The 25,646-nt window shown below is 39.2% G+C and overlaps 4 protein-coding genes across 10 annotated transcripts in view; 3 read left to right on the top strand and 1 right to left on the bottom strand.

The window, feature by feature from the left end:
* The window catches only part of LOC146451276 (uncharacterized), a 106,812-nt gene extending 101,046 nt beyond the window's left edge, over positions 1–5,766 (top strand). For 3 of the 7 annotated variants that reach the window (XM_085099396.1, XM_085099395.1, XM_085099394.1), the window contains 3 exons: positions 1,550–2,204; positions 2,831–2,878; positions 3,230–5,766. In XM_085099396.1, the coding sequence (XP_084955522.1) occupies positions 1,559–2,204; positions 2,831–2,878; positions 3,230–5,418 (2,883 nt within the window). In that variant the 5' untranslated portion in view covers positions 1,550–1,558 and the 3' untranslated portion in view covers positions 5,419–5,766. The remainder of the gene's footprint in view (positions 1–1,549; positions 2,205–2,830; positions 2,879–3,229) is intronic. The other 4 variants (XM_085099390.1, XM_085099391.1, XM_085099389.1 and 1 more) reach the window with 2 other exon arrangements.
* A 4,280-nt stretch (positions 5,767–10,046) lies between these two features.
* On the top strand, positions 10,047–11,400 carry LOC146451275 (vacuolar ATPase assembly protein VMA22-like). Its single transcript, XM_085099459.1, has one exon. The coding sequence runs from the start codon at positions 10,079–10,081 to the stop codon at positions 10,745–10,747; it is 669 nt and encodes a 222-aa protein (XP_084955585.1). The 5' UTR covers positions 10,047–10,078; the 3' UTR covers positions 10,748–11,400.
* Positions 11,401–12,141: 741 nt separating this feature from the next.
* LOC146451274 (proteasome subunit alpha type-4-like) lies at positions 12,142–17,103 on the bottom strand. The gene is made up of 8 exons (XM_085099451.1): positions 17,054–17,103; positions 16,706–16,748; positions 15,935–16,097; positions 15,759–15,836; positions 15,573–15,661; positions 14,731–14,861; positions 14,073–14,196; positions 12,142–13,632 (listed from the first exon to the last, which is right to left on the bottom strand). Exons 1-8 carry the CDS (start codon positions 17,054–17,056, stop codon positions 13,496–13,498), a joined length of 768 nt encoding a protein of 255 aa, XP_084955577.1. The 5' UTR covers positions 17,057–17,103; the 3' UTR covers positions 12,142–13,495.
* A 39-nt stretch (positions 17,104–17,142) lies between these two features.
* Positions 17,143–25,646, top strand: part of LOC146451273 (elongation factor-like GTPase 1) — a 15,196-nt gene continuing 6,692 nt past the window's right edge. The window contains exons 1-10 of the mRNA XM_085099387.1: positions 17,143–17,346; positions 17,427–17,494; positions 17,782–17,866; positions 19,961–20,022; positions 20,305–20,376; positions 21,760–21,897; positions 22,745–22,971; positions 23,205–23,405; positions 24,128–24,387; positions 25,166–25,265. Coding sequence (XP_084955513.1) covers positions 17,256–17,346; positions 17,427–17,494; positions 17,782–17,866; positions 19,961–20,022; positions 20,305–20,376; positions 21,760–21,897; positions 22,745–22,971; positions 23,205–23,405; positions 24,128–24,387; positions 25,166–25,265 — 1,304 coding nt within the window. The 5' untranslated portion in view covers positions 17,143–17,255. The remainder of the gene's footprint in view (positions 17,347–17,426; positions 17,495–17,781; positions 17,867–19,960; positions 20,023–20,304; positions 20,377–21,759; positions 21,898–22,744; positions 22,972–23,204; positions 23,406–24,127; positions 24,388–25,165; positions 25,266–25,646) is intronic.

Below are 25,646 nucleotides of genomic sequence, written 5' to 3'. Positions count from 1 at the left end.
TACAATTACTACTAATAATAATCATAGATTACAGAGTGCGTTCGATGTCATCAGGCTCTTTGTCCTTTGACAAGTTGGCCAATCTCGATCCCAGGCTCTTTCTCTTTGTGATGTCATCCGCCCCTGCAAAAAAGTCGGCGGGGGATGCCAGATGTGCGTCCCAAGATCCATCGACCCATCTACGACAAGTCCCATAAAATCCCGACTCAAATCCGTATTAGGAAGCGTTATTCCTACGTCGAACGGTATCGGATCGGGTTTTCACGGTCGAAACCTTGCTTATCTCGTGTAATAAATCAGCTTCGAATTCATATTTGGGAGTGTGGAACTCAATAGGTTTGGTTGGAAATATCTGTTTTGAGCGACAGAGTAAAATAGTTTAGTTCCAGGACGCGTAAACATCGAGTTACAGCCGGTGTGCGACAAATGGAGACTTGTCTAATAAAACATTTACGCCATGATCGCACATCCAGTATGGCTGGTCAATTGCATTGCCAGTTGCCTGGCATGCTATTTGCAACGACATTAAGGTTCAGTTATGAAAAGACAATTTAGACGGTGTTTAACAAAACCACGTTCTAAGCCATTTTCAATTTTGCCAACAATCATATCTAAACATTATCTCCTGCCGACGGTAACAAGAAGGGTTGCATCCCAGACTAGAAAACTATTTATCTACTTAAAATAAACCACTTTCAAAAGCTTTAGAGGCCTACTAATTGTCTCAAGCTGCGGCCTAAGTTAGACTCTGTTTAAATAACTGGCTTTTTCTTTTACAAAGTAACCGTTTAAAACAGGTCAAGACAATAGAAACAGCTCGTTGGGAGTTAGTAAATAGTGACCGCGACCACTTAATAGAGGTGACCGTTTAATAAAGGTCAGAATTACGGTAATTAAGGGAAGTAATTTTTGGAACTTTGACAAGTGACCGCTTATTACGGTGCCGTTTAATACAGGTTCCACTGCGTATCCTCTGCATTCACGGATTGTTCATAAGAGCCTTTGATTTTTTTCACACCCTGTAACTTAATCTGAGACCTTCTATATTCTTGTCGATGCAACGTTTTATATGATATTGGTGTTTTTAGGATCCTTTGAAGTGTATTTTTATTAAAAGCATTTTCAGGAAATATCAGATTAGTTCTTTTTTTGTTGTTGAGGAGAGTTAGTTGAACAATTCCAGTAGCTGCGTTAAATGAAAAAGCACAACCACAAAACAGAATGTAAAAAAAAAATAAATAAATAAAATATCATAGATTTGTTATGAACTCCAGTTGAAGGATTTTTATACGTGGAGGACTATTGGAGTTACGAACAAAGCTTGAGCAATTGCGGAAGACTGCCTGAAAATGTGCAAATAATTTTTTTTCTTTTGTCAATATTTACCTTTTAATAGCGGTTACCCCAACTTCGTTCCCAGGGTCTCTCCTCGTCACGTCCCAGGGGGCGAGATGGGGACGTGAAGAGGAGAGACCTTAGGAACGAGGTTGTGGTTACCCTTACACAGAGGTTGTTATGTTAATTTTATTTTATCCTGCTTAAACACTAGATTTTCTGCATGGCGGCACCAACAGTAAAGTCCACCCCAGAGACAACAAATTACGCTCGGTTGTGTCGGCTTTTAGTAGATGTCGGTTCCCAGGCCCTGAGAGACATATTTGATAGCTGCCACCCTCCAACCAACCTTCACATGTCTTTGCCTGGTCACCACTCTAAACTGAAGTCCCTTAAAGCAAAAAGGGTGCTTAATCCAACTCAGTGGAGCAAATTGTTCCCCGCGGTAGCGTCCACTGTATCATCGGCGACTTTTGACATCACGTTATTGAATGTGTTGTTGAGAAACATCTGTGGGTTACATCCTCCTGTATCAACTGGCTCTTGGGACAAAGTTCCACCTCCAACAGATTTAACCCGTGAAGCGGACATTGTCCGTGTAAAGTGCTTTCGAAATACTGTGTATGGCCATGCTGAGAAGGCCTCGGTTGACGCTGTTACATTCAAAAGTCTTTGGCAGGACATCCGGGATGCACTGGCTAGATTAGGAGGACCAAGTTATGGTTCTGCTATCACCCGCCTGGAGACTGAGTGCATGGACCCTGATATTGAGGAACATTACAAAGAAGTTCTTAAGCAGTGGAAGAAAGACGAGGACAACATTAAAGACAAGATTGAAGGGTTAGAACAGAAATTTGATGAAACGACAGGTGGGTCTTTCCTTTAGAGCATGTTATGACCTTTTAAAAAATTTTGATCATATTATTAGGAGATTGATGTTGTTTTCCATTCAAACATTTTTAAACTAGTTCAATTATTTAACAAACTTTACTTTAATTCTGGCAATGGTTTCGCCTTGTGGTCATACTACAACTGTTTGTCTCTACGTTCTTTGAACTTGTGATACGTATTGTCAACCACTTACGAATTCAAGAGAGGTATTGTTGAGGGCAACTTGGATTTTATCATTCCTGCGACTCAGTAGCAACTTAGAAGGTTACTCCTTCAGTCCTGGAACTAAGTGGAGGTCGTTTTTATTTTTGTTTAATGCATCTGAAATTTCGAATCCCACTCCTTCTTAAACTGATCAACTTTAAACGATATACCTGGGAGGAATTAGTAATCGTTGGGTGATCTGAATTAATAGCTGATAAGTAGTAGATGAAAAAGCATTGACTTTCCAGGAGTATCATTTTATGGGCAGATAATTTTGTTGCTACAGTTAAAATTCTTTCACTTTTTCAACTTGCACAACCTTAAAATGCTTTAATGATTTTTATGATAATGTTAGTATTTCCTTCTTTCCCTAAACCATTCAATACTTATTTTTTTGAAGAGCAACTAAAAGAGGTGAGCAGGAAACTGGATTACTTGACCAACAAAGGTAAGATTTACTTGTCAGCTCATTTTTGTTCTCGTTGCAACTTGCATAAGATTTCAATTTTGTTTTACAATGATATCTTGCCCTTTGGGAGCGGAACTGATGGTCTTTTTAAAAAACTTAAATTTCCTCAGTAGTAACATGATTCTGTTTATTTAATTTCATCATTTCTTTCTGCAATCGTTTTGTTATTGTTCTTGTTGATGATCCATGTATCAAGGTTTGGTACAAACACAACCAAATGAGATAAAAAAAAAAAAAAAAACTAGTACGTGACAGTAAACGAACCTTTCTGTGTTTTGGCAAGCAATAGCCAGAGCATTTATTAACGTTGGTTTTTATCTTTCCTAAAAGAAATGAACAGAAGCAAACCTAGAAGTGAACTACCCGAAGAGGAGTCCAACATACACGGCCACACAAAGGAGGTTGATAGCATTGTCCAAGCCCTATCAGATGATAGCAAAACAGCGCACGCAGTGGCAGGAGTACTTGTTAGTGGAATAGCAGGAGTCGGAAAGTCCACTGTTGCTATTCAAGCTGGTCACCGGCTCAATGACGAGTTTCAACGCATCGTCAAGTTTTGCTCTTTGAGAGGTGTACGTTCAAAAAAGGAAGAAATGGAAAAAAATGAGCATGAATTGGATGGCGAGTTAAGAGAAATTTTGAATGTGTGTGTACCAGGCCATCAACAAGCTAGTGAGAACCCCAGGCATGCTTTGCTTGGGTGGTGCAGACGCCTTGAATATGAGCTCATACTTCTCATTGACAATGCGGAAGATGCTATGGAAGATCACACTAGGAGTTCTTTCATCAAGTTGTTAAAAGATATGAGGACGTGTTCAGGTTGCAAAATTAAGTTCTTGATTACTTCCAGGCGTTCGGACATTGACAGTGTCACAACAGGCCTAAATATTAAGCCTGTCAAAGTGGGTCCCTTGGACACAGAAGAGAGTATCGACGTTCTAAAGGATGGTGCTGATTTGTGGTCTCATACAGGGCAGGAGACACAGGTCAAGCTAGAGAGGATAGCTGAACTTTGTGAGAGCATTCCACTTGCACTTCGACTAGCAGGGCCTCTTCTTTCATCAGAATCTGAATACACTTTCGAAGAACTTATAACAGAACTTGGAAACAACCCAACAAAAACGCTTGGTCTTGAACGAATGATGGAAATAGCTTTCGAAAAACTTGACGAACCTTTAAAACATGCGTTGGTGTGTTTGTCAGTGTTCGTTCGATCTTTTGATAGAAATGCAGCAGATGCATTATTAGGCCGTGTGAACTGCGCTAACCATTTGAAGGAGCTTAAGAAGAGGTGCCTGATCCAGAGACAGCACAACCGATACCTTATTCACTTACTTATCAGAGGTTTTGCCAAACAGATGGGGGAAAGAGACAAGTTTCGCCCTATTTTGGCTCATGGCCAACAGAGTTTTCACGAGTATTTCTTGTCTTTGATGTCGAGGAATTCAAAGAAATACTGGGGTAAAGACACATGTAAAGAATCGTTCGACTTATTTAACGAAGAAAGGCTTAATCTTGAGTCCTCTCTTAGTGCCGTTGGCAAGAAGCAAATCAGAAACTGCCGGGAATTAGAAGATGTGGTTAGTACATGTCAAAGAGTAGCACCGTATATAGAATACTGTGTCCCCTTTGAGCTTTATGACGATTTTCTCGAAGGTCTTTTACATTTTGCTCAAAAGCAGGAGAAAGTAACCAATCGAGTAGAGATTTTGTTTCTTCTTTATCATGAAGCAAGAAAACACGGTGGTGCTAATACGCAGAAATCACAAGACTTGATTCGCCAATCCACTAAACTGTATGAGGAACATCGTCAACTTTTTAAGGAAGAAAGTCTGTCTGAAATCTTCTATTTGAGCCACTATGGAAGGTATCTCTCGCAGGACCGCGACCAAAGAGAGGAGGCACAACGTTTTCTCGAAGAGGCGATCTCCATTTATGAACGGGAAGAGCATGGTGCCGCCTTTGATAAGGCCAGAATTCTTGGACAGATGGGGCATAATGCAAAACTTCATAAAGATCAGACCAGGCACGAGGTGGCTCTCGCTAACTATTTAGAAGCCTTGCGTTTTCGCCAGGAACACTTTGGGCAGCATCTTTTGACTGCATTTGCTCAAAAAGAGATGGGGGATTTTTACTTGTACATCGAAGATTTTGCCCCGGCTAAAAAGCACTACTGTGAAGCTATCAGCATTTTGGAAAGTATGGAAATATTGGAGCAGAAAGAGGCGATTCCTATCTTTAAAAACTTTGGAATATGTTACCAACTGAGTGGGGAGTTAGACCAGGCTCAGAGAATGCTTGAAAGAGGAAGTGAAGTTGCTGATAGTACTATAGAGGGAAACCACAAATGGAAGGTTTGGATTAAGACACGCTTGGCAATACTTCTGTACACAAAATGTCCTGACGATGTTGCTAGAGCAGACAGCATTTGCAAGGAAGTTCTTAAAATGGGCAAAGATCTTGGAATGGACAAATGGCCTTTCAAGGAAGAACTTGAAAAGCTGTACAAAAGGGTTTAGGATCAAAGCTACTTTGGTTCGACTATGATTGTAAAGTACACAAAATATCTAGGACGGAGACATTTCAGTCTTTCGATTCCTGTTTTGTTTCTTTGGTACCTTTGACAGTTTTGTTTTTGACCTTTACACTATTTTAACCAAGTCGATTCACTTTTCAGTAGCACTGGTGTAGAGACTAAATTATTAAAAAATCTGAACATGTAACCATCGGTTATTATAGTTCCACAAAGTCATAAAACGTGTTACATGTACCACAAGGAACACATCTTGGTGGTTGATCACTGCTTGGAAGGTCGGTCTTTCTCTTATATGCTATCTGGTAATAATTACTTCAACATTTTTGTAGCATTTTGATTATTGTTGTATTGTCTGGGGGAATTGGGGCAAAACCCTTTCAGAAAAATTACAAAAACTGCAGAATCGTGCTGCTCTCATTTTGACCTCCTTCTCCTATGTTGCTGACGCAGGGTACTTGTTACAACAACTTGGTTGGAAAGACCTGATTGCCCAGCTTCAAATTCAAGTAGCTTTGATGGTGTTCAAAGCTCTTAATGATCTGGTTCCTGACTACTTATCCTCTATGTTTACTGAACGGAGCACGCCTTTAGAGGTGCAACTCTCTGGAACAGTCTACCCTGCAGTCTTAGGCAAGTGAAATCTCTAAATCATTTCAAGCAATTGTTTAAACCATCATTTTAGTTAATTAAGTCACAGGTATCCCAAGCTGTATGAGCGTTAAAATAAAGACCTTTGTTTTGACCTTTGTAATTTGAGTGTCACGATGAGTGTTACGCAATGGCGTAAATTATAAGGGTTTGTATGGGAATTTACGAACGTGTTTTGGAATCGAGAATAAAGGGCATGAATTGGGGAAAAAAATGGCTTACCTTGTCTCCTCGGTATCTTGCCAGTGTTTTTGTGCCGTATTTTGGCCATTTCAGCGCGATTTAGTGGGTTTTAGGTTTGCTGATTATATATAGAGATTATATATAGGGAGGAAATCAGCAAACCTAAAGCCTACTAAATCGCGCTGAAATGGCCAAAATACGGCACAAAAACACTGGCAAGATACCGAGGAGACAAGGTAAGCCATTTTTTTCCCAATTCATGCCCTTTTTTTCCGACTCCAAAACACGTTCGTAAATTCCCATACAAACCCTTATAATTTACGCCATTGCGTAACACTCATCGTGACACTCAAATTACAAAGGTCAAAACAAAGGTCTTTATTTTAACGCTCATACAGCTTGGGATACCTGTGATTAAGTTAGCTACACGGCATTCATGGAAAACAGGTGTTCAGTAGTTTAGAAACATTTTTATTGTTACTGAATATTGTTATGTAGTTGTATTTTGTACTGTACCAAAACCTGATAGATTTTTACCGTTTTAAAAAATAAAGATTTGAGTGTTTGTAGACCTTTTAGTTTCATGGAAATTAGCCTTAAGAACCTATTATCAGCCTCTCCTGAGGTGGGGTGGGAGGGGGGGGGGGATCCCGGGCAGGGGAGGGGACTTTGTAAAGTTCTCTTCTAAAGTGCTTATTTCCTTTTTTTCCCAGCAGTCCCCTGGCAGTAACGTTAATTTTCGGTCCCCCCTTCCCCTTCCCCGAAAGTAACATCAATTTTCGGACCTTTCTTTTTTTGCCCTTTGTGCCACAAATACATACTACCAACCGTCAATGCTAAACATAAAAATAAACTTTCTTGTTATTTCTTACTAACAAAGTAAACGGAAATGAATCAATTGGAAAGAGAGAATTAAGATGACATTATGCTTAATATATATGTGCGGTTGTGTTAACCATTAATTTTTCTTCCATTTCGTACGTAATTTAAGTGCCCGAAAGTTACAGCCCCTTAGGCCAGCTAATTCTGAAAGTAACGGGGGTCGCTACGTTCGAAACTCAACGGTACGTCGAAAAGAATAATAAATCACCCGCCCGTTTATGAATGAGGCCTATATCGAAGTAAATGTTACAAAAAACGGTAACAATTATCCGGCAACTACATTTGGGATATCTTTTCAACTATATTTTCAATTTTCATTCAGATGTCACGGTTTGACTGGAAAAACAATGTGGGATTGTAAAGTCTCGAACATTTTCGTTTGATGTAAAAATAACTTACCTAAACGAACTGGATGGCGCTTGTCGTAGTAATATTGTTACCGCCATGCAAGTCTGACGTGAACCAAACCTACCGATACACATGGGGAATTAACAGTCTCGTTCTCAGGCCTCAACGCGTTTATCGAAGTAACCGAGTTCCATTTGTATGTAAAAACTGGTGAGAATCTTTCGCCAAATGGAACAATACAATTCTTTAGTTGTTTGAAAGCGATTTCATTCAGAAAACTTCGCAACGGGACAATTTGGTCCGTTTGTTAATTTGAACTATATTGCTATTGTTCAATCGGATGAAATTATCACGACTGTAATAAATACCACAAAACCTTGAAGCAAATAATAAAATGAGACCTTGGATTTTATTCGCGTGTAAAACGTGGGCCGCATGTGCGTCATTAAGTCTTAAGTTGAGAAAAGGTGACATGTATGACTTGCCAATCATCATCATCATCATCATCATCATCATCATCGTCGTCATCATCATCATCATCATCGTCGTCATCATCATCATCATCATCATCATCATCATCATCATTATCATCATCATCCCATGAGAAGGAATAAAATGGTAGGTGGAAATTATGACGTCTTCACAATAAAATCAACTTTGTTTCGCCGTTTCTTATAAGCCGATTTGAAGGGAGTTTGGTGAGTCATCATTTCAACCAGAAAATCCCACTTACGGCGCTTACGGAGCTTTTACGGTAACTACCCGACCTTTACAAGTGGTACTAAAAGATCTATGGACCATTTTACAATAACTGTCCAAATTCCCGCGCGCTGATTGGCTCGCAGCTATTGTCTATAAGAGTACAGACAATAAAAATGACGTCAGATGTAACGCGCGCGCTTCCTCAACGAAAAAAATAGCTAATTCCACTCGTGCGTTTTCCATGTTATTGTAAAACACAAATCGACGGCAGTTTTCTATGGTCTATACTCTTATAGACCATACAATGACGCCATAAAATGTCCAAAACTTGGCAGTGAAACCACTCGCCTGCGGCTCGTGGTTCCACTTGAGTTTTGAACATTTTTTGACGTCATTGTATGGTCTATAAGAGTATAGACCATAGAAAACTGCCGTCGATTTGTTAATTGGAGAATCGACGCAATCAGTAAATAAATGTAATTATTGGAAAGCCAGTAAATCGTACAATTGATGTTTTACCGCGGTCGGCAATGGGAGGTTTTCTGCCTGAGCGAAAAATTATCGAAGACCGCAAGTCTAATTTTGTGTTTGCGTTGGTCTGCATGTGTAAAATGATTGAGGTTGGTGGCCATTTTGTTTCTCTGTCGCGCAAATTTACCTCTTTTTGATGTAAGAATCTGGCCTCATTTTCACGTGAAGACATGCGGTCTATCAAATTGGCATGTCGACCGCACTTTTTAATCTGTGATTACTATTACTAGTTGACTATAATTACCGGTATTCGATCTGAAAGAATTACAATTACAGTACGATTACTACACAGCAACTGAGACCTTTGTTCACGCGAACCTTTTCTTGAAACTTAGCCGATGATTTTCATCAGGGCTGTAGTGTGTAGCAAGAAAGGTATCCTCTCTTGTATAGAGTCAGTTTTGTCCGCTGAACAGAAATTTAGTCAAGTCAGTTTTCAGCCTAAAACAAAACTTCAGCCATTATTTTGTCCTTCTGCTTACGTAACTGTTTGTCAACAAAGCCCAGAGTAATTTCCACATTTCCAACTCCATGTTTTCAGACTGTCCCACCAAGAAATTCTCAGAATTCCATACCAACTCTCTATTTTTCGATCTAGCCTAGGCGAGCAGACGCCTTTTCGGGCGTTTGTCTCACTCGCCTGTCAAACAAAAGCCGAAAAGAGGCGTCTGCTCTCTCAAGCTATTTCTGATCCTTACTTTCCTTTAATTCTTTACTAGGCCTAGGGCTAACGCTCAGTAGGAAGTGCATGGGTTCATTAAGCACTTTGACACACACTACAAAGTTAATTCTCTGATCCATCACTTGTGTCCATAGTGCTAGCGGCAAAACATTCATTTGTACCGGCCTTCACATTCACATAAATTTGCCGCAAACCCCCGTGACTGATTTCCTCCTGTCTAACCTCGTAGCTCGACCAGTCGGTACATGCAGCAACGGACGTTCAAATTCGGAGGTAGTGATTCAGTTCGATTCCTGGCAAGGTCAAAGATTTTTTTCTTTGTCTCGTGTGGTCTCCCATTTCCTTACTAGGGTAACGTTTAGTGGGAAATTCATTGGTTCACTTTAACATTCTAAGTTACACTGCACAGTCAATCATTTATTTCTGGTGGTACAGCCGTTTGTCTTCCTGGGCGCTTAACAACGCATTTAGATCCAAGATAGCTGATAAATTGCCTAAAAGGTCTATTAATTTTATAGTTGTGAGTTATAAGACTCGGCATTTCTCCACTACATTTTAAAATTGTGGCCAATGCTTACTCTCTCGACCCGCGGGAAAATGATAAGAGAGGGACTGGTAACAACGTAATTGAAACTCAGTTCCAGTTCCACGCAGACATTCTTTCAAGATGGACGACATTTGTAGCGAACTTGACCAGCTAACGCTTGAATTTTTCGACAATCTCGAGCTCCTTCAAGAGAAGAGAGAATGTCTGAATGCTGCAATAAGAGATGGCCATTTGAACCTGTCAAAGGCACGTTATTCAATGGGAAATAAGTCGGTTGGCGCTTTGCAGTACAGTCATAAAATGGACTTCGCTTTGTATCACGTTGAAGATCTAGATGGCTGCCTAAAAGAACAGTCCGAAAGTACGTGTATGTTTAAGTTGCGAAAGTCTTTGCCTGGGAAAGGTGTGGAATCATCAAATACCGTGGCTGATGATGGTGATCAGGATAAAAATGTTCTCAGAAGAAGAAATTCTCGGCAGCCAGACGTTCTTAGAGAGAAAAGTGATGAAATTTCAGGGATCGAGGAATTGTCCATTGAGGAAAAATTGCCGTTGGATGGCTCGAGAAATGGTTGTGTACAGGATCCAATAAAATGGTTTGGAATCTTGGTTCCTGGATGTTTGAAAACGGGGCAGAAGGACTTTCAGAGCGCCATCGAGCTGAGTTGCGAGGTGGTTAACCTTGAAACCAAGCTGAGTGAGATTATTGACAAATTCAAGGTTTTAAAAACTCGTAAAACAAAGCTCAATTTGGAGGAAAGTAAAATGCTGCAAGAAATCGAGGCTTAATGGTTTCAATCCTGGAGGAAGGACAGAATAGTTCTTCTTATAAATTTAGTTTTACTGTAATTTCAGTAGGCGAAATTTATCTTGAAATATTAATGAATGTTCGGGTACCAGACATCAGAGACTGAGATGAAAAGATCTAGAGAGAATGAGAAGGTCAAAACGTTGCTATAAAATAAATACACCTTACACTCTAGCAATAGAAAGGATACAGGAAGAGATCCAAGCTGAATTTTACAGATGCATGCTAACTGTAACATCACTTCCTTTTTTTGTCCCGTTAATAACCTAAAGTCAAAGGACAATAGCAGATTCAAAGAACTGTTTATAGTTATATGGTAGCAGCTGATTTGCTCACATGTGAAACTTGTCAGCAGGGAAATAAACTTACCCACAACACCACAGCCACCTCACTTTTCAAAGCAAAAGGAACTATAAGAAAATTAAAGGGTTTCACTGGAGCTGAAATAACTGAGGAGGGGGGAGGGGTGGCAATAATGGACATAGATGTCTAAATTGGTGTACATGTAATTTGTGAGCCCTTTTAGTCTGAAATAGGATGTTTAAAAAACGATTTTGGGGGTTCATGTACATAAATGTATGAAATCATTAATAATAATATTATTATATGGCTGGATGAGTTCTTGATGAAGCAGAACTTACTCGTTGGCTACCCAAGTGGTATGTTTATTTTTTATTTTTTGTTTTTCTTACACAGAGAATTTACTGTTGTGATTTTATTACAAGGTTGTGTTTCCACCCCCTCCCCCTTGGGATATCAGACCTGCTCTTCAAGAGTTCAATGGTGATCAAAATGCAGTGTGTATGCAAGACTTTCTTCAGTCTTGTTGTGGAACAGAACTTCTTGAAGCTGAAATGACAGCTCTTGTTTTGGTGTAATCAGGGAAGGGGAGAGTGTACTAGAAAAAGTGAATGAAAAATATGGGGGGGGGGGGGGTTAGAAGAGAGTCCCCCCACTTTTCATTCACATTATCTCACTCCCCCTCCCCAATTACACTTGCCACCCAGGCTAGGTGCTTGATCACACATAGCCACAAATCCTTGTGAAGCCCCAATAGCCCCGACCCGATTGGAGGATGTCGCAGTCCATTGCAGGTGAAATCGCAATCAAATCCCTGGCGGTTCACTCTGCACAATTTGGTGTCACTGAAAAAATCACACCCCAAATCGCAGCTGAATTTGCGCTGTGTGAACAGGCCTTTAGGGGCAAAAAATTGTTTGGATCACGCCCACAAAACAGAATTTGGGTACCTTTCAGGGTTTCTTTTCAAAATCTCCGACAATCACCCCAGTCATTTTTATATGGGAGCCCCCCTGGGCTGACCTGCTTTACATCAGTATAATAAGGTAACAGATCATCACATGACAACAGTTGCTGATATTTTCTGCAATGTTTATTGCTCCAATTCCAACGCAAAAAGATACATTTTTCATTTTTTGAGTAACATGTAAGTGAAATGCTAGGGTATCAATAAACCCTTACTCAGAAGTAGTGGTAACAAACTAGACTATCACACTATTTTTAAAGCAACTTGTGACACTGGACAGAACAGCCACTCTTTTTGTTGTAACAATAGAATTCTTGGGCAGTCATATTCAGTTGTGCAGCTACCATTGTGCATTATTCCTACTGAGCAAGAGGCCAAAACTACTCCAACGATGGTTGTGTGGGTGTGGATTAAGTTTTGTCCTTTCCCCAGTGTTTACTCACCATATAATCTGACATGGTAGCTTCACAATTGAATGTGACAGCCCAACAGTTCTAGTGCAAAAAATAGTGGAACTGCTCATTATGTCTACAAAAAACAATAATTTGAAGGGGTGCACTGAATAAGGTGACTTTTGATGTAAGGTCAAATTCTCCGTTTGTTTCACACGTCATTATAGGCAATTTGAAAGGAGAATTTTGCAATTGATCAGAAGTCACTTATGGCTTTTTTCCAGAAACCCCTTCAATTTTAAAGAGTTGGAATTGAACTGAGCATCTACTTACACTGGGGAGAAAGTGTGTCAAAGGAGAGCTGCCTCCTTTGACAACAATGATTTCTATTGTGACATATTGGAGGTAATACTGTGGTGCTTTCCATCTGTCAGAAATGGTTGTCCAAACTGGTCAGTTTGTTAAGAGATGCACCATTTTGAAGGCCACTTAAAAGGACTTGCACATTCATGTAACCAGTTTTTCAACAATTGCATCCGGTTTGAAAACTAACTGGTCTCTCTGTTTCCCATCATGCTTAATTGATTAGATTTCCGCAATCCTCATACTCTCTAGTTTGACTGCCATCTGCCATGTTGATCTACCTTGTATTGAACTGAAAGAGTTTACTCGATGTCTGCAAGCTCAGCAACTTATTTCATCTCTGCCAGTTCTGACAACTGGAAAACATCAGTATCCAACAGAGGGGGGGGAATAGTTTCTGAAGAAATTGTGGTGCTGCATCAGGAGGGGAGTGAAAACAAAATGTTCAGTTTTATCAACTGAGTTAATAAGGTAAATTGACCACTTCAAAGAGATTCAGGGATATCTCTTTACAATGGCCAATTTTCCTTAAAAACCCAGTTGAGAATTTATTGTCTTGCTTCTTAATTGGCCTTAGGTCTAAAGTCACCCAAAAGCATGCAAGAAAACGCTCAGATACCCAAGGTACCAGTCTGGCATTTTCTATGTCTGACTCAACAGTGGATAAGGTTTATTATGGCATGTTTCATAACTTAAAAACATTGGGTCTATTTCTTAGTGGCAGCTTGCTTTGCTTCTTCTGCTTTCACTTGTTCATGTTCTTTGATCAGTCCTTCAACTTCTGCTGCTCCTAGAATCTTTATCCTTGTTTTGCCATTCTCTCGCGTCAGAGTGGAAAACTCAACTGCAATATCAAAAAGAACAGATGACATAAAACAGTTGAACATTAAACTACCTTTACATGTAGTTACGTGTAACATGCTACACAGGACAACAATTTTTAAACAAGCTAGATGGAATGGTTAGTCCTCAGTATTATTTTTGAAGGTTCCCAAATGGTTCCTGAGGCTCATTTGTATTGTAAATGTACCTTGGGTGGAGAGAAACTAAAGAAGTAAAGTTTCTTATCTAAGAAAAGCAGGCCCCTTTTCTTTTGATTGATACTCTAATACAGACTAACCAATTAAGTTTGACAACAACACCTCCAATAGTCTACTAAAAGAGATTGTCTCTTGATGATTATTCAAACAAAAACAACTTAGGTGGAAAAAAAAAAGAACCTCCCATGTTGAGATTAAAACACAATTATTGCAAATCTGACTTTAGATGACAGAGTAAACCCACCTTTATCAGGTGTCAGTTTTGTGATGTCTAAAGTCTTGTCAAGCACTTTAACTGCAAGCTTCAGTGCATCTTTTAATGCCATTTCCTCTTCCTTATACTCTTGCTTCAGCATAGAAACTGCAGCCTAATGAAAAAGATTGAATTTACATGTATGACTAAGAATTGACCACTCTGATAATAATTTGTCAGTAAAGGAGTTAGATTTACATGTAGATGATTGCAAGTAATATATCAAACACGAGAAGGTGTGTTTCATCAGATATCCACACACTGAGAAGTAAGTTCAAAAAACGAGGTGCAACCAAGTTGTTTTAGACGACTTCAAGGTGCTTGGATATCTGACGAAACACACTTTCGAGTGTTTGATATGGCTTCTCAAATGATCAATAATTCTTGGAGAAATTCAAAGCTAAAGTTGGCAAAATTTTATGGTAATCAGGAATACATATCTAAACCATGGTCACAGTAGTGATTTTCTTTGTTTTCTCTTGATGAATTATTAATGAGTTTGAGAAATTCAGTGTAAATAATAGTTAAGCTAGTTTCCAGGTCCTCAAGTAGTCGTTGGGAGAGGGAATGGATATTTTCAGAAACTACACAATGTACATAATTATTTGCAGGCGTTTTTTTTTTCCAGTTCACCATGAACACAACTTACCACACTGTTATTTCCTATGCAAGTTGCCTTCCAGCCACTGTAATTTCCACTGGGATCGCTCTGATATAACTGGAAACCATAATGTTTATCCCAGCCCATGTAGAGAATAGATACACCAAATGGCCTCAGACCTGATGAAGATTACAACATAACTGCATCAGAAAACTGGATTTCTTCATTCAAATGATAATAACTTTATTTTTATTGAAAATCCCTTCCAAACTCCATAACTTGAATGTTGCAACTCTTCCTGAAAAGTCAGAGAGAAGTCCACAGGATGTTTACTGGTGAAGGACTTTTATTCAAAAGTCAAATTAATTTATTTATTTTACTCCTGTTATTATACAAAAAGAAATGGTATTAATTTTCATTACAATGTCTCTGACTGTCTCACTATTCTAGATCATAGACACTAAACACCCTCTTGGGTGAAGTCAGTTATTATCAATGTTGAGCAATCAAGTATCATTACTGATTTGGACAGAAAATTTCAGGTAAAAAGTTGTGGGTTAGCTGTAGCCTGCATAAAAGGCACTTATTGAGCTGAGCGGGAAGAGAGAGACATTAAGCGCGAAGCTCGACTTTTTTCTCTTCCCCTTGTCTCGGGCTCCACGCTCACAAGTTGAGCTTCGCACTTAATGTCTCTCTCTTCCCGCTCAGCTCAATAGGCGCCTGTTACGCAGGCTAGGTTAACTGTGGGTTTTTATGACATAATGTCGCGCTTTATGTCTCTCTCTTCCCGCTCAGCTCAATAGGCGCCTGTTACGCAGGCTAGGTTAACTGTGGGTTTTTATGACATAAAGCATTTCCATGAGACCTTATTGATGGATTAATGAACATACCTCCAAACTGTGTATAGGCCTGTTTAACATCACACAGCGAACTAACAACCTGCTCACAAGGAATTGCTTCTTGGAATTGTAATAAATATCTGAAGACAAAAAAGTTACTCAGATTGATTAGGACGGAAAAGAAGGAGTTTCAAACTAAAAGGAAACACAATAAAATTTCACATATAGTTACTATACCTCTGAGCTATAAGTCTAAGTTGATTTGTCAGCACATTAGCATCAGAGGTTATACCAGCCACACTGCAGGCCAAATCGCTAAAAAAGACAAATTTTAAAGAAAACAATTCATTAAAAACTAAGATCCTCAATTAAAAAAAATATTAATATTGATAATCACCGTGGGCAAAACTTACTCATGTAGTTTGTAGATCTTTTCTGAAGCAAATACTTCATCGAGGAGTTTATTTGTGTTTCTCCTCTCGGCGGCCAGTACAATACCATCATTGGCTAAAATTCCAAGACAAATACCAGCATGACCAACCGCTTCCATGGCATATTCCACTTGATACAGTCGCCCTGGTAACAAAGAGAATGAAATCGTTGGTCTTTGCATGTAACTGTACAGCTTACATGTAAGTAAGAAAATACTCCCTGCTCATGTGATTTAGACCAGTAAAATGTGTTTACCTCATGTCAAAATGAACCTTAAATTAATGGAAAGATTTCCACACAGCCCCATACATTAATTACACATGCACCACTGTCATACATGTAAATTAATGAATGGGGCTGCGCAGAGATGTTGCCAAATTAATAGTGATCAAACAACTATTGGTGCAGGTGTGCATGGAGACAAAACCTGCAAAGGTGAATTGAGTTTGCATTGCAAAATGTACATGTAAATTAATGTATGGGGCTGGGCAGAGATCTTGCCAAATTAATAGTGATCAAACAACGTTTGGTACAGGTGTGCATGGGGAATACTATGACTTGAGGAAGAACTCAAAACAGTTGGTGATGGTTTATCTGACTAGTTCTACGTAGACAGAAACAACAGAAGTAGTATGAAGACCAATCTGAAGTTGGAATCAGTCTCATGTAATCGGTAGTTAAGTTCACACAAAACGTATTTCTGTAGCCATGATATAAAACAAAGCCTCCGATCCTATTTATACTTCTCTTACCTTCAGGCGAAAATATCGTTGTTCTTGTGTCATAACGACGAGACTGAAAATAAACATCGTTTAAAACATTTCTTATAAGACGCCTTCATATGAAAACCAACTAATCAAACAACATCAAATTAAGCTATGCCAGAAATGATCCAAAATGATGCGGCGAAAAAAAAGTTCCTTCAGAACCCTCTGTCAGCTTAGTCACATTGTTTATGCGACGACTTTGGTAGCAGATACAGCACAAATTAACAAATAAAAGGTCGTAACTACTTTTCTTAGTTCCCATTTTCTATTGTTTGTTGTTAGTAAGGGAAGAAAGGATAGGCAAAAGTGCAAAAGAAACCAAAATTTACCCACCATTTTGAGAGAATGACAGTGCACGTTGCGCGGTTGGGAGATTGGGACCAATCACGTCTACTCATGCTCCTCTTGGACAACCGCTGTTGTTTTGCGGACTCGAAATTGCACCACAACATTGTAAAAATGTGGTTTTGAGTGAAAATTGTGCTGAAGAAAACAACGGCTTTAAATTTGTTTGATTGGCGAGGAAGATAAAATCATGAGAAGCACGACAGCCCAACATCTTTCTCAACTTCAGAAAAATCCGAAAAACATAAGAAATATTTGTATATTGGCACACGTTGACCATGGTTAGTGAGTTCATGTTTCGTCTTGCCTCGTGTGTTTGAATCTTTTACCATTTTATTCTTATTTTGATCCTATTTTGCAGGAAAAACAACTATAGCTGACGCACTCGTTGCTAGTAATGGGATTATTTCGCAGCGCATGGCAGGCAAAGTAAGACTTTAAGGAACTGTGACTCTTCATTTTAGAATAAGCTTACATGTAGTAATTATTAATTTTAATAATTATTATTCTTGAATGTACAAGGTCATAAAATTTAAAAATTTTAAAACCAGTTTGATTGTGCTCTTGCCTGTTTTGTCGGAGCTGCAAAGCTGTGAGTTTTCCCCTGGATTGCTTTGCTCAATGGGCTTGTAATTTGTGGCTTTGCCATTTGCACTAAAGGAACAAGGGCACCTGCTCACTAGCTAACCAGATTGTGATTATTGTTATGTCATTAGCTGAGGTATATGGATAGCCGTGAAGATGAGCAGCTTAGAGGAATAACAATGAAGTCAAGTGCAATATCATTGCTTTGCACCAAAGGTTAGTTAATTGTTTGGCATCTGTATCTGAATGGGAAATATGGGAGCTACAAAACATTTCAATTTTATAATTTGGCCTGGGTAGGGGGAAATAGGTGTAAAATTTTGTTTTTGTCCACCTCAGATGATTTTTTACTCCCCCTCTACCCCCCCCCCCACCCCCCTCCTCAGAATTGGCTTTTTGGATTTTTTTCTTTTGCCTCTTGGAGCCTCTTGAAGCAAGGATGAGAACCAGCAACAAACTCAACCCACATATGATGCTGAGCCCGGGAATCCAACCCGGGCCACATTGGTGGGAGGTAACTGCTCTCCACTGCATCATCCCTGCTTCCCATCAGACTAGTAGGCTCTTTTATCTTTTAAGTGACCTAGGCCTCTTCCCAGGCTCTTCCTTTGAGGCCCATTTTTTCTGTTTATATTCCATCAGTATGCCCAACATAAAACCAATTTAAACATCCCCTCAAGGTAGTGGGTCAATGAAAGGAGGGACAGCGACTGGTAATTAAGACAGGGTGATCTTATCAGTGTGAAATTTTGCTTGTGGAAGCCAAGAAAGTGTTACTCAACATCATAGTGATAAGGAAAAACCTCATTTGCATTTACTTTAACACACTTTTACATGCGCGACTACAAAACTAGTTTCGTCAATAGACCTCGTCAGTTGGTAGCCACAGTTTGTTTTTAAAATACAGACAACTTCATATAATATAGCACGAGGAATAAAATGCGTAATCAACGCGAGATCGGCCTTGCCATGGAACTCTAAGAGAACCATACTCACCCAAGAAGTTTTGAGGATCGTTCTTAATTGTAGTAGAGAGCTTCCCTGGGCGACTATAATCAGCCACGTGAACAACATGATGCTACGCCTCCAGTACTCTGGTTACGATCAGAAATTCAGAGCGGAAGTAGTGCGATCAGCCCTGAAAGCCTACAACCGTCTGCTGGAGCTAGACGCAAGCGGTGAACAACCATTGTACAGGCCAAGGGAATGGAGACAGTTAGAACGGGCCCGAGAGAGACGGAGGAAACGGGAATCTTGGTACAGGACGGGTGGATTCGATGCAGTGATCTTCGTGCCAGCAACAGCACAATCTCAGTTGAAAGATCGCTATGTGAGAGCGATAATAGATGCAGGCTTTAAGATCAAGGTTGTAGAGCAATCAGGTATAACCCTTAAGAGAATGTTACAGAGGTCAGACCCGTTCAAGGAAAAGAACTGTCGCAACATCAACTGTCTTTTCTGCAGCACTGGAGGAAAAGGATCTTGCCGCAGTACCGGTGTTACTTATGAGCTGGTATGTCAGGTTTGCCACCATAAGTACATCGGGGAAACATCTAGAAGTGCTTACACTTGCGGTAAGGAACATTTACGTGCTCTGGAGCAGCGGGAAGAAGGGTCAGTGATGTGGAGACATTCCTCTGACAAACATGGGGGAGACGTCCCGGGCTTCATCATGAATGTCACAGGAATGTTTCAAAACGATGCGATGCTGAGACAGATCACTGAATCGGTCAGGATTCATCAAGTTACCGAAGGTCAATTGATCAACACGAAAGGCGAGTGGAGCTATTTCCGGATCCCAAGGGCTGTTGTCACGCAAACATGAAAAGAAGCTACAAACATTACTTCATATGACTATTGCACAATAGGAACTGAACTATTTTTTGATTTTATTTCATTTTGTTGTGTATATATTTTTTGCTGTTATTTGTTGTTTTCGTATTTTGCATTGTATTTTATTTTATTTTATTTTATTCATTTTATTTTTTATTTTATTTATTTATTTTTTTTTTTAACCCCCCCCCCTATCCATATAGCGTTATTGTTACTTAGTTACTTAGATAGGGTTATTCCTTGTGCTATATTATATGAAGTCGTCTGTATTTTAAAAAAAAAACTGTGGCTACCAACTGACGAGGTCTATTGACGAAACTAGTTTTGTAGTCGCGAATGTAAAAGTGTGTTGAAAGTACATGCAAATGAGGTTTTTCCTTATCACTATGATGATCTTATCAGTGATCTTAGGAATGGCCCTGTTGGTTGAAAGCTTGGTTAAGATCATTAATCACAATGATTTCCTATTTTTTTTAGATCAAGAAGAATACATAGTTAACCTGATAGATTCTCCAGGGCATGTGGATTTCTCCAGTGAGGTAATATCTTTTGTCTATTATTAAGAGACGACAAGTTTAAATGAAAAAAAAAAAAGAAAAAGAAACAAAAACAAAAATAAAGCAAGTGAGTGTATACAATTAGCAAGTTACAGCTGTAACTTACTACTGCTGCAGAAATCAAACAGTTCTACAGTGTGCCTCTGTTTAAAAAAATCATTGTACATCTACAGGTTTATTTTATTATTAATTTATTGTATTTTAAAGTCAGTGATCTGTAGTCCTGTTTACTGTGATTAAAATCATTTTCATTGTGCCCTTCAGGTTTCAACAGCTGTTCGACTGTGTGATGGTGCAATTGTGGTGGTGGATGTGGTTGAAGGAGTTTGTCCTCAGGTTAGATTGTTTTTATTTTGCCGTCAACTCCTAATAAAATTAAAAGTTATCTGGATGAATTGAAAGCCCTCTAGAATTGATGTCAAGACATTTTGAGGCTGGTTGATCGTAAAACTAAGTGCCTTTCTAAACAGATTTCTCCCCAGTTTGAACTGAAAATTATACAACAAGAATTCACATTTTAATGATGCAAGAATGTAATCAAGCTTTCTCAAGATTCAGCCTATGAAATAAATTTGTATACATGTGTAGTAGATTTGAGGTGAAGTGTATCTGTAGGTTTCATTTATCTGCCATTATACCACAAATAACATTTTCATTTTCCAACCTCCACCCTCTACATGTTTGCTTAGTACCTTGTGCTTATTCAAAGGAACAGCGGCAAGTAACCTCTATTCAGAGAGTGGCTCTAACTTGTACATTGGTTTCAGCTTTTTTAGTTGAAGTTATACTGTAGTGCATGTCACCAAATCATCAATTAGGGGGTTGGTTTCCCAAAGTGTAGAAGTGCTTTATTGGTGGGGAGTATACCAACAGCATTGATAACTAAAGGTAAATTGGCCATCATAATAATAATAATAACAATCTTTTAATAGGATGCTCCATCACAAGAGTGGTTTACATAGAGGTCCTATTACTAGATGTATATTATATGATGCAATTAAAATATAAAAAATTTAAGCTAAAAATCGATATATATGATACAATTAAAATATAAAAAATTTAAGCTAAAATCGATATATATGATACAATTAAAATATAAAAAATTTAAGCTAAAATCGATATATATGATACAATTAAAATATAAAAAATTTAAGCTAAAATCAAGATATAAAAATAATTACAACATACACACTGCAAGGATTAAAAACAAATACTTAATTATAAAAAGCAGAAAAAAGACACTTCTTAAAAATTGGAAAACTTGCTGAGTTTCTTACAGTTCTCTCTAACTCATTAAAGTCTTTGAAACAGTGGTACCACGAACAATGTTTTCCCCAATTATATTTGATCATAAAGAGATTTGAGTGCTGATGTTTGGAGTGCTAGCCCTTCGCAGGGTTTTCATTAGAAGGCGGGACCCGCGTACCAGTAACAGGATACACAAGAGTCAGTACCTGCCTACTTTCAAACTGAACATAAAGAAATTCGCTTCAAGTGTAATTTTCTGCCCAGCTACTCTCATATAGGTGCCCCCCTACTTCAAAACTTAATGAAACCCCTCCCTTTGTTAGAGCAAATTTGTTCTGATGAAGGGCTAGCACACCAATCGCCAGCACGCGAATCTCTCTACAGTGGCCAGTTTACCTATAGTTATCAACTCTATTGATAAACCAAACATTCATCTTCAAATCATCATTATTTTTCTTTGTCATTTTTTAGACTCATGTAGTGTTGCGTCAAGCTTGGCTGGAGAGTATTCGACCATGTTTGGTGTTGAACAAGATTGACAGGCTCATTACAGAGCTAAAGTACTCTCCTGCTGAAGCACATTTTCATCTACAACAGATTCTTGAAAAGGTGAACATCGTAAAGTTACGTAATGCTTTTGTAAGCCCCTTAACCCTACTTGAGCTAACATGCATGTTACATACTGTAGCATTACTTTACAGACTGAAGCTTTCATTTGAATGTTCACATGTGAAGGTCACATCCACAGACTCAAAAGATAGTACCATCTTGTAGAGTGTAATAAACAGCACCACAGGAAAGAACTGCTGAGTAGCTTTCATTTGAATGGTCACACTTGAGGATTTCATAAACAGGCTCAAAAGCTAGAACCACATTGTACAGCATAATAGACAGCACCACAGGAAAGTACTACTCAGTAGCTTTCATTTGAACAGTCACACTTTAGGATTTCATCCACAGATTAAAAAGTCAGACCCCCCCCCCCCCCCCCCCTTGTACAGCATAATAAACTGCACCATAGAAATTAAAGTACTTCTCAGAAGCTTTCATTTAATGAATGATCAGAGTTAGAATTTCATCTACAGACCCAAAAAGTAGAACCACCCTGTACAGTATTATAGACAACATCACTGAAAAGTACTGCTCAGTATCTTTCGTTTGAATGGTCACACTTAGAATTAAATCCACGGACTCAAAAGTTAGATCCGCCCTGTACAGCATAATAAACAGCACCACAGGAAAGTACTGCTCAGTAGCTTTCATGTGTATGGTCACACTTAAGGATCTCATCCACAGACTCAAAAGTTCTAAAGATCTGCCTTGTACAGCATATTAAACCACACCACAGGGAAGTACTCGTTGAAACTGATGCTGTTTTTTAAACATCTACAATGTAGGATTGATAGTTTGTCAAAAAATAATAATAATAATACTTTTTCGTTTGTGATTTTTACAGGTTAATGCCATAACAGCAGCTCTCTTCACCACTGAAGTCTTAGAAAAAAGCTCTGTTAAAACCGTCCCAGAAAAGGACACCAATACGAAATTGATCACAGATGACACGGCAGTATCAATTGACGACTGGAGCTCAGGCCTTGAAGAAACGGATGATTCAACACTTTATTTCTCGCCTGACTTGGGGAATGTTGTGTTTAGCAGTGCCATTGATGGCTGGGGGTTTAGGTGAGACAGAAATTGTTGATTAATAGTACTGTGCTTTAGGTTTTGAATCACAAGTTGCATTGAGCTTTACATTCACACCTGTAACAAAATTGCTGCTTTGTAAGTAAAATGAACCTGCAACAGTCAAGATCCCAAGTACCATAAAGGTCAAATCAACGGTACCCACTTTCTCTTTCGGGTCCTTTCGGAAGAGAAAAGATCAAATGATTTTATTTGCTTCTTTTTCTCACCAGCATCAACGACTTTGCCAAAATGTATGCCAGTAAGCTTGGTATTAACGAGGGTATTCTGAAAAAGACTCTATGGGGAGACTTTTATCTACACGCCAAATCAAAGAGGATCTTCAAAGGAGCACAGGCCAAAGCGAAAAAGCCACTGTTCGTTCAGTTTGTCCTGGAGAATCTGTGGGCTGTGTACGATGCTGTTCTTAGAAAGTAAGCTTAGGGAAGTGGTCAAAACTACTATACTCTAGTTTCCGTTGGCTTTTGGACGTTTTTTGCTGTTTGATTGTGCAGAAATTAGGACAAGAGCAAAATTGAAAAAGCGAAAAAGGTACAAACCCCAAGTGGAAACGCTTGCTATGCAGGCTAATTATATTTCAGTAGGACCCACCAAACCACAAAATATATGGTGCTCTCTGCCTGCATCCCCCTTCCTCAACCTCAAAAGATGGTGTCTTTATTGCATAGCCACCCCTCTATCTAATGAGATTCAAACTTCACTTTTTTTGTTTAATGTAGCAATGCTGACTCTTGCTAGCTGAAAATTGCTGTGTCAACTTACATTTTACTTGTGAAATGTTCGTGGCTAGTCTGACGCGGCGTTTCGTCTCGGCCAAGAGACTCTTCAGAGACCTTCAGACTAGCCACGAACATTTCACAAGTATTTGACAATTTTTCAATTTCTTTATTGTATAAACTCACATTTTAAAGCTAATAAAAGTTTCCAGAAATGTCTGTGAGATAACTCCCCGACAAGGTGGGTCCTCTTTGAACAAACTTGTTATGACCAGTTCCCATGTCCCTTATCCTGCGATATTTGTCTGTTGCAGGTAGCTGTGTTATATTGGGCAATTGTTTACTTGTACGTTTAATTTGTCACTTAAGTTTGTTCCGAAAAAGTTACTTTCTAATCCAACCTGCCCCTCATATAACAGAGACAAAATCAAAACGGAGCAGATTGTGAAATCACTGAACCTGAAGATATCAGCGAGGGACAGCCGACACACAGACAGCCGTGTGCACCTGAAGGCGTTGTTTGATCAATGGCTTCCCCTGTCTAGCTCATTACTGGCCATGGTTGTAGACAAACTTCCCAGTCCAAAGGAAATACACAGCGAGAGAGTGGAAAAGTTAATGTGCAGCGGCGTAAGGACGTTTGACTCTTTACCTGACAAGACACAGGGCTTGAAGAATGGTGCGTTTAGTAGGATAGCCGGTGTATCAATTTGGTACAAGCTTTGTTTCGTTACAGCTTTAACTTTCAAATTCTAACCCTAACCTCAGCTCATTCGTTTAACTACGCAGTCAATTTAGTACAAGCTTTGTTTCATCAGTTACAGCTTTAATTGTCAAATTCTAACCCTAACCTCAGCCATTAACCAACTCTAATGTTAATGGTAACTTTGGTTACACTTTACCGAAGTAGGGATGGCGCAGTGGTGAGAGCACTCGCCTCCCACCAATGTGGCCCGGGTTTGATTCCCGCTGTTGACGCCATATGTGAATTGAGTTTGTTGTTGGTTCTCGCCCCTGCTCCGAGAGGTTTTTCTCCAGGTACTCTGGTTCTCCTCCCTCCACAAAAACCAGCATTTCAAAATTCCAATTCGACCCGCGGGAAACAGTGGACGAAGAACCACTCTGTGGATGTGCTACTTCCTATTATTTATTTATTTATTTATTTATTTTTATTTATTTATAAGTTACGGTAGGCGTCATCCCCAACACTAAATGATTGTAACACAACGACTATGTAACGAAGGTACATTTACAGTGTGGTAACTGTAGCAAAGTGACATACATGTAATAGCAAAACGACTTTGTGACGAGACGAATTCGTTGTAGCGTGACTTTGTAACAAAACCACTAAGCAAGAAAAAAACTTCGAATTTGAATGACTTTGTGGTGCATTTCTTTACATTTCCATTGTGTGCAAGGTTCCTTCAGCTTACTTTCTCGTTTCTTTCTTTCCGCAGATTTTCTGGCCTGCGCCTCTTCTGATAATGCGCCGGTCATCGTGTTTGTTTCTAAAATGTTTGCAGTTGAAGACAGTGCCCTGCCAAAACATCGTAAAAGGTAGACTTCCTCAGGCTTTCTTTCACTCTTCCCTATTTTTGTAACAAGACTTTCCTGGATGAGCAATGCAAGCAGAGATGCCCAAATAACTGCTTCTGCGGTCGCTACTGTACAGGATTTGTTTTATTGCTTTCAGTTTGATCCTGCAAAAATGGTTTCCACCAGGAATCCTGGGGCTCGTGTTCCCTCTTTTACTTTTGACATTTCCAAATGAACACGAGTTGTCAGATACTCGACTACCATTCTAGTGTTCTGTTAGTACTAACCTATTAAAAATGATTTTATTTCTCAGAAAATTGAGCTCTCTTAGAATTCCCCCCCCCCCCCCCCAAAAAAAAAGCCGGCTTCCTCGTATTTTTCCGGAATCGCCTCCAACCAAAG

This window comes from Pavona decussata, unplaced genomic scaffold, assembly GCF_977016875.1.
Source record: "Pavona decussata unplaced genomic scaffold, jaPavDecu1.1 SCAFFOLD_391, whole genome shotgun sequence".
Taxonomy (NCBI): domain Eukaryota; kingdom Metazoa; phylum Cnidaria; class Anthozoa; order Scleractinia; family Agariciidae; genus Pavona; species Pavona decussata.
The sequence above is the reverse complement of the archived record's forward strand: the minus strand, read 5'-3'. Positions and strand labels throughout refer to the sequence as shown.

What these genes read in the sequence shown, in the direction of transcription:
- LOC146451274 (XM_085099451.1), bottom strand. An exon ending in AAGATCTACAAACTACATGA is followed by an intron (nt 15,837 to 15,934) that starts GTAAGTTTTGCC and finishes TGTCTTTTTTAG; the next exon opens with CGATTTGGCCTGCAGTGTGG. An exon ending in GGCCTATACACAGTTTGGAG is followed by an intron (nt 14,862 to 15,572) that starts GTATGTTCATTA and finishes AATCTTCATCAG; the next exon opens with GTCTGAGGCCATTTGGTGTA.
- LOC146451275 (XM_085099459.1), top strand. Translation starts at nt 10,079, where the DNA reads ATGGACGACATTTGTAGCGAACTTGACCAGCTAACGCTTGAATTTTTC.